We start from the raw sequence: 8,493 nt of genomic DNA, 5'->3' as shown, positions 1-8,493 counted from the left end.
TTATATAGAGCAGCATATCATCGACAGTGAAATGGGAAGCACCAAATACCACCAACTAGCCCAGCAAAGATCACCAAGGATTTACGTCTTACAAAGTAATCAGAGATACAATGAAACGTCATAACACACAATGAAACGTACGTCTAATAACAAATAGACCCGGTAGTTTAGTTGATATAAGTCTCTTGTTTTCCGGGCTAACATGAAAAGACATTCTTGAGCCCTGCATCGAGGACCCTCTTGTCATTATTCTCCTCTCTTGGATAAATCTTCTGAACGGAATAGAAGATGAGATTTGCGGCCGTGGTGGCAATGAAGACGGCGCCAGAGTATTTGTAGACATCGTTGACAAACGCCCATCGCCGACACGAGCGCCTGCAGGTCACATTAATTATGATACAAGAAGAAGCAGAATTAGGAAGCAACATAGTACATAGATAGATATATGCTGATGATAGTATTGAGATGTTATAAGAGGCTGACCAGCGTGGGTCGTCGTGTCTAGGTTTGATTTGTTCGGAGAGATGCTCGAGCAGATGAGTATTGTTTCGGCCTATGTTGCCACTGACCATGTACTTGTCTTTGCACGCGGCGATCTGATTGTACAGCTCCTCTTTCAGATCCTGGATGCGCATCAAGCGAGCCGCGACGTCTATTTTCTCATCGTGTGTGGGCACCTGCAGCAGATGCAGAGTCGAGAATATTAGTGGTGAGCACCGAAGGAAGAAAATCGATCCATTGGAAGGTACGTAGATATATGAAGGTGAATTTTCGCGCACCCTGGTGTGGACAAGCCGGCGTTGCGCCGCCGGGGACAGGGCGGCCCTCTGGAGAGCGCGGCCGCCGATCCTCAACGCCGCGTGTCGAAGGGCTGCCGCCGCCATCGCAGGTTGATTTCGCTTCGGCTGTTGGAACCGTCGCCTCTGGCCTCTGCGCGTACGTAGTATATATATTTCGTTTGCGGACGTACCACTTGCGATTTGTAAGAGAGGGGAGACTTATATGCCTTTGCCATCGTCGCCGAGTCGGTCACGAGTTGGGTTCCGATTGCTCTTCGGCCGCTCCGCTCTGCAGGTTAGGGTTCGTCCGTCGCTCAACCCCGCTTCCCAGTTTTTTTTTTTTGAAACTCCCAGCTTCCCAATTTGTTCCACCGCTTTTATGCAAAAAAAAAAAAAGTTTGTTCCACCGCCCCCACACGGAGAGGAAGCCGACACAGTCTTTTTTTTTGAGAAATCTCGCTCACTTTATTGATTCAAAACAATGTTCATAGGTTAATGTGCGAGGAGGCCCAGCCCAAGAGCCTAATACGTTTTCCAAGGTTACCTTTTATAATTGATTTGTCTAAAAAAACCTTTTATAGTTGATAAGATTAATAATATATGACATGCATGATACACAAAGTATACCATCAAAATTGTATGTGAAATTCACACCGTTCCTTTTTTTTTTGAGGAACACACCGTTCCTATTTATTCATAAAAGGCAGGAATCTCTGCCGATAGAATGTGCAAGATACAATCAGGCGGTTGGTGTAACCAGACCTTACATAAGTCATTAGAAACCCCTTCTCTAGCTAGCGCGTGTGCTGCACCATTCGCCGAGCGGCGAACCCAGGTAATCTTCCACTGCTCCCGCGCCTGCAACATCATTTTCACCTCTTCTACTAATGGTCCCAGCATGGACAAGTCCTTCTCCCTGTTCCGAAGCTTGCTAGCTATCTCTTTGCTATCTGTCTCAATATGCAGGCGATTGGCATTAAACTCATCTGCTAATTGAACTACTCGTCGACAAGCATGCAGTTCACTAGCCGCAGGATCCGGGCACCCAGGCAAGACATGGCATGCGCCTCCAAGGAAAGCCCCTTCATGATTCCTGAATACAACACCGGCTCCTCCTTTTGATCCCACTTTGGACGTAGCACCATCCACGTTTACTTTGATCCAGCCCAACTCTGGAGGTACCCATTTCTGCACTGGAGTAGGTTCCGGCCTCTTGCTCATACTTCCGTTCGTAGCCTGCCATTGTTCCAAAAAAAATTGTATGTGAAAGAAGATTCTAATGATTTGATTTTTATAACACACATTTTTTCCAAGGAAGGCATCATGGCTAACTTTATATTAAAATTGAAACAATATTACATCATCACTCTTCTCTTAGAAAAAATTGCCACCCGCGCGGCTCTCGTGAGTGGCGTCGGGGCGAACCCTAGCCGCCCCACCCGCGGGCCTCTCCCTTCCTTCCTTTCCCCTGCCGCCGCCAGGCGAAGCCTAGTCGGCGGCAGGGCTCCTCCTCCCTCCTTGGTGCACAGCAGTAGCGCGAGATGCGACTGCTCGGCAGGGGCGTGATGCTGGCGCGGCGGCGGCAATGCCCACGGCCGCGAGGTGGCGCGGGTGGGCGTTGACGTCGTGGTGGCTGCGGGGATGCTACTTGTGAGCTGCATTGGTATTTTCCCGGAAGAGGAAGGGTGAAACAACATAGTAGCGGTTAGTATTTTCCACAGTGAGAACCAAGGTTATAGAACCAATAAGAGAACCACGCAAATGCCTATTGAAAAGTACCTACACACAAAAGCAAATACTTGCATCCAACGCAGGCAAGAGGGTTGTCAATCCCCTTGTACTCGTTAATTGCAAGGACCAAATCTGACAGTAGTAGATAGGTAAATTGTAAAGTAAAATAAAAGTAAATTGCATCAATGTATTTTTGGTTTTTGTAATATGATTAAAATAGATCCCGAGACATAGTTCTTCTCTCTCATAGAAATAGCATACGGTGGGTAAAAAATTACTATTGGGCAATTGATACAAAAGCACATAGTTATCATGTTATTCATGACAATGATAATGTATATAGGCATTGCGTCCGTGACAAGTAGACTGACTCTTGCCTGCATCCAGTGGCGGAGCTAGCATTTGACAACAGGGTGGGCCGCTTCCAATTTTTTTGTACAACAAATTTGACATGTGAACGATATTACTAATTATCAATAACACAGAGAAATAGATCAATATGGTCTTACAAACACACTAAAATTCTTACTTATGTCTCAATTTTGCATAAAAGAAGACTACATAGACATAGTACATACTACATACCTTGAGAAGTTCAAAGAAGACTATGTTTCCGGCCTACGCTTCTGCATAGCCATGAAAATGTCAATTATGTCATCTTCATTCACCTTAGAGAGAATATCCCGCTCAATCTATGTGACCAGACAATCATCCAAAAGACTATCACACATCTTATTTCTCAACTTGTTTTTGACTAAACTCATGGCAGAAAATGCTCTCTCAGCATTTGCTGTTGCCACTGGTAGAATCAATACCAATTTTAGAAGCAAGTACACAAAATTATGAACTATATGCCTCCCTGTTTGAACAAGCTTAACTGAGAGATCAACAAGATTTCCAAGGCCTTGAAAGTTCTCATCTTTTCTCATGTCACCAATATAGTTATCAAGTTGTAGTTCAAGGTGTATCAAGTCAGCACTTGAAAAGTCTTCTGGATAGAACTCGGCAAGTTTGCGTACCTTGTGTGCATCAAAAGCAGCAAATGAGTTGGCAGGATTCAAAGAAAGCATACAAGATAGCAACTCCATATTGATCACGTCAAACCAATTTTCAAGCTCTTGACTAATTTGATCAATTACTCCAAGAAACACTTCTCTTCTAAAGTGATCATCATTTGTTTGGGGTCGAACAAACCGTGTTGATCTTCCATAAGGCACATAATTATCTTCCATTGTAGGAACTTGAATGCTATGCTTGTTACAAAATAATGTGACTCTTTGAAGAAATGCATCCCACCCATTAGACCTCAGTTCTTGTATTCTATCTTTTGCTAATCTAACCATTGCCATTGCAGAAAGAATGTCTTGGTCTCTTCTTTGCAAACAATCAGACAAATCACTTGTGTATCCAAGAATGACAAGCATCAAGTGGGCATTGAAAATAAAGTCAAATGACTCGAACACTCCAACAATGGTATGGATTTTGGCCAATCACTCCTTTGTGAAGCATCTTGTCCAAGAATGATGATTACATCACGAATTGTGGGATACATAGCAATAATGTTGAGAACAATTTTGTAATGAGAGACCCACCTAGTATCACCAGGCCTAGGTAACCCCATCTCTTGATTCAGACCACTCCCAGTTTGTAACTTACCACATTCAAGTAGTTTCATGATATTATGAAGTCTAGCATATCTAAGCATGTCATGACGCTTACAAGAAACTCCAATAATGTTCAACAATAAAGACACTCGATCAAAAAACCATACACAGTCATCATTTCCCTTGGCAACAGCAACAAGAACTAGTTGGAGTTGATGTGCAAAACAATGAATGTAATAGGCAGAAGGTGACTCTTTCATGATCAATGTTTTCAGTCCTTTAATTTCTCCTCTCATGTTACTAGCCCCATCATAACCTGGCCCACGAATTTGAGTTATAGTCAAACCATTATTGGCAAGTAAAGTTTGAATTGCTTCCTTAAGTGACAATGCAGTGGTGTCACTTACATGAACAACTCCAAGAAAGTCCTCACTTGGCCTTCCTACTTTATCAACAAAACGCAAACATAGAGCTAGTTGTTCTTTATGTGATACATCACTAGACTCATGAGCTAGAATAGCGTAATGATCATCACCAACTTGTTCAATAATTTGATTTCTAGTATGTACTGCACAACATTGAATACTCTGATTTTGTATCTGGTGAGAAGTCAATTTGCAATTACCTGGTGCATTCTTCAAGACATACTTATTCACCTCTCACTATTTGTTGCAAGCCATTTCAATAGCTCAATGAAGTTCCCCCTGTTGCTAGATTGTTCACTTTCATCATGCCCACGAAATGCCAATCCTTGATGATGAAGAAACTGCAAGCATCTAAGTGAATACTTCAACCTCATCCTGTAAAGACGTAGATCCTAACTATCCACCTTCACAAGAAGATCATTAATTGTTGCACGGGGATTCACAAATAAGTCATATTTCTCTTTAGCTGCATTTGTGCACACTTGTTACACCACCAACGTGCTTATCAAGAGCATCATCTCTATTCCAATTTCTCCAACCGCCATCAGTAAATGCATTAGTTCCCTTGCCACGAGTTTTTTTTCTCTTTGAACAAGAAGCATACAAAGTAAAATGCAGCTTTCTCCTTGATACTATATTGAAGCCAACTATGTTTATGAAGCCAAAAAGGACTGAATGACCGAACTCTATTCCCAATTCTTCTTGCTTCAAAGTTATGTGCATAAGGTTTGAATGCACCCTTAAGGATATATGCTCTCTGAACTGCGTCTTGATCATTGACAGGATAACTAGCAATGGGTGGCCTTTCCCCAGGATCATGTTTAAGACATCTTCAAGTCGAACCATTGGTTCTGGAGTTTTCTCAACCGTGACATTTGACATAGACACCACTGTTTCTTGAGTTTGCTCTTGAACCACAAATTCTCTTATTTGCTCTTCGGCCACATCCGCGGTCCCATGCACATCCGGCATACTAGCTTTCTTCCTTGTCTTCTGAGCATGTCTCGCAAAAAGGGAAGCAATGTTTCCTGCCCTCTTCATTCTTCGAAAATTCTGCAAAATTTATGTGTATGTGTTCATCAGCTCACCGTTCATCTACTAGTTTGTTAACAGACATTCCAACAACATACATGGTACTGATACACTACTTTGTTAACATGAAAAAATCATTCCAACAACATACATGGTACTGATACACTACTTTGTTAACATGAAAAAATTATGGCAGAGAGCATCTATGTAATCTATAAGCATTGCATCTCCTTTCCATTCCCTGTCAAACAAACAAACAAACAAATTTAACTAAAATAGGTCGACGAGGATTGAGGATTTGGGGCCAGTACCTCTCTCTCTCGGAAGGGAGTGCGGGAGAAGGGGACTAGGTGCCATCGGCGACTGGCCGGCTCCGGCTACTCGGCTAGCAGGGCGGCCGGGCGACAGGAGAGCAGGCGTGCCATGGTCCGCAGCGGCGCGGCTGGGCGAGGTGGTGCGTCGTGCGCCGTGCGCGGACATCAGCTAGCCGGGGCGGGTAGGCGTCAGGGAGGTCCGGGATCCAGCGGTGGGCCGGCGATGGCGAGGGGCGACTCGGCTGGTGGAGGATTGAACTCGACCAGCCGTGGCGGCTGTACGTGGTTGTAGAGGAGAGAGGAATGAGAGGAGAGGAGAGGATGTTTCAGCACGCACTTGTTAATGGGCTTATTTTTTTGTCTCGGCCCGTCTCTAAAAATGCCATCCTATATAGGCCAGGCCGAAATCTCAGGGTGGAGCGTGGCCCACCCTGTCCACCCTGTGACTCCGCCACTGCCTGCATCTACTACTATTACTCCACCAATCGACCACCCAACATGCATCTATAATATTAAGTCCATGAAAAATAAAGTAACGCTTTAAGCAAGATGACATAATGTAGACAGAATAAAACCAAGCAATATGATTAAACTCCGTCGTTTTACCATTAGTGGCAACAATATGAATAAAAGTTTGACGAAAACATCGATTCACGCATACTGAGTCACCAACGGTGGTGTCTGGCGATGCGCACAAGATGCTCGATGAAATGCATGAGAGAGGGGAAGGGGACTATAGGTGGGCCCTACGTGGCTGTGTCAGCCTAATGGTTGAGTCAAATGGTCTAAAGTCCGTCTCGGCTGGCCGTTACCCCGTGTAATGTCGCACTGATGGGCTCCATGGTCAGTTTTCATGTCAAAACGTGGAAAAGCCTCGTTTTTAGTGCTTTCGGCAAACAATTACTCAAAATCGGTGTTTTTAGCATTTTTTTTTATGAAAACGGTGGTTTTTAGCACTGACCAATGCAGCTGTGGTGGTTTTTGGCAAAAAAATCAATCATGCCTTTTATATCACGGTGGCTGGCTCGCGTCAGATTTGGCAGCCAATATTTTGGCGGCCGATTTCCGCGCTGTTGTTTCGCCCACGAGTTGGTGAAAACGATACGCGGGCGCGCCCAAGTCAACGATGGTGAGCCAAAAATGGTAGCAAACCAAACGCGAGCCAAATATCGTGGGCATGGCCAATTTTTTGGTAAGGCTAGCGTTGGTCACCATCCAAACAGCCTCTTACTCTCCGGCCAGAGGAGGAGGAGAATGATGGGCGGGCCCGGCACTAACTTAAGTCAGACTTTGTCAAAGTTTTGTTGCCACGTTAGCACTGACGGCGGTCCCATTCGTCAGGTCCAGCGTCAACACACGTTTAGTGATCGATTAGCGTTTTTCTGAAACTGTCCACACAATGGTGGTGACTTTTTGAAAAAAAAAGCGGAAGGTGGTTTCCTGAATTAGGGTCTCCAATTGTGATGTTTTTTTGGGCAATTTACTCTATCGCTGCATCACAAGTAACAAAACTAGCACCACCTTTTGTTTCTTCATTGCCATGGATTATTCATTATTGTTTCTCCTGCATTCTGATTGCCGTGCAGGGTTGAGACTGGTCATACTGTCGTCGTCCACGCCGCTGCTCCACCTGACACGTGGAGAGTAGTTAGAGCCGTTTCATATCAAGAGGAAGCTAAACTTGCAACTCAAGATGCAGGATATCATTCTGATGACCCCATCTGTTCTGTTATGTTCCTGGTGAGGCCGAGCATGGTTGGTGCACTACACGCACGGGCACCTGCGATGGCGACGAGCTACTCCAGGCGGCCGCCTGCTGAGGTGTGTGTGTGTGTCAATGTGGCCAGCAGGGTCGCTTGGACGACATTTTGCTGACCCCGGAGAAGTAAGCATCATTTTCCTCTTGAGCAAGGAGGAGTTGAAGAGATAAATAGGGGAGGATCCATGTATTGCGTGCTTGTGAATACTTTCTTCGTCCCAAAATAAGTGTCTCAACTTTGTACTTGGAACGGAGAGAGTATGTTACAAGAGGTTGACAGCAAGGTTATGAGTTGAACACTGGAGCCTCCGCGTGTCTCACCGGTTGATGTCTTATTCAGTTAAGAAGGATGAATGTGTCACTAGTTCCATGTTAAATTAGATTTTTATTTTGTTGTCAAAAGGCCTACCTGTGAATGTGATTTTTTTTAGAAAAGAAGGATGACCCCCGGCCTCTGCATCTGGGAGACGATGCATGCGGCCATTTTATTGATTATTCTCGAGGACCTTACAAAGTAGTACAACAATATGTCTGAATCCGCCATCTTGGCAACCTATGCCGCTACTTCTATCCATACGATGAAGGGGTGCAAGCTGGGCCATATACCCAGTCCTCTCACCTAAGCCTAACATCTAAACCTGGAAGCCCCGACCGAGCCACATACCGGGTCCGGAGCACAATCCAGTCCGACGCACTCAGATGTGTCGTCGCCACCATCTTCCACTTGTCCATCTTCAGAGCAGATTGAGGTACCAACCTTGGCAGGTTCCTCCACCATCGACGCCACCATGACGCCAAATGACGACCACCACCTATGCCAGTCCATCTCCAAGCCGAAGGAGCGCTACC

General features: G+C 44.9%; 1 protein-coding gene and 1 pseudogene across 1 annotated transcript; both read right to left on the bottom strand.

Moving 5' to 3' along the window:
* On the bottom strand, positions 1-915 carry LOC147993181 (uncharacterized). The gene is made up of 3 exons (XM_087542478.1): positions 780-915; positions 484-677; positions 1-375 (listed from the first exon to the last, which is right to left on the bottom strand). Exons 1-3 carry the CDS (start codon positions 882-884, stop codon positions 198-200), a joined length of 477 nt encoding a protein of 158 aa, XP_087398604.1. The 5' UTR covers positions 885-915; the 3' UTR covers positions 1-197.
* A 2,200-nt stretch (positions 916-3,115) lies between these two features.
* LOC147993180 (uncharacterized) lies at positions 3,116-5,580 on the bottom strand (annotated as a pseudogene).
* Between the last annotated feature and the right edge of the window lie 2,913 nt (positions 5,581-8,493).

Source organism: Triticum urartu, chromosome 1A, assembly GCF_056163025.1.
Source record: "Triticum urartu cultivar PI428250 chromosome 1A, HENAU_Tu73, whole genome shotgun sequence".
Taxonomy (NCBI): domain Eukaryota; kingdom Viridiplantae; phylum Streptophyta; class Magnoliopsida; order Poales; family Poaceae; genus Triticum; species Triticum urartu.
This window is presented reverse-complemented; position numbering and strand designations above follow the sequence as displayed.

Excerpts from the sequence above, each read along its gene's own strand:
- LOC147993181 (XM_087542478.1), bottom strand. The coding sequence starts at position 884 with ATGGCGGCGGCAGCCCTTCGACACGCGGCGTTGAGGATCGGCGGCCGC. Across the intron at positions 678-779 it reads GCCGGCTTGTCCACACCAGG|GTGCCCACACACGATGAGAA; the intron begins GTGCGCGAAAAT and ends CATCTGCTGCAG. Across the intron at positions 376-483 it reads AGACACGACGACCCACGCTG|GCGCTCGTGTCGGCGATGGG; the intron begins GTCAGCCTCTTA and ends TGTGACCTGCAG.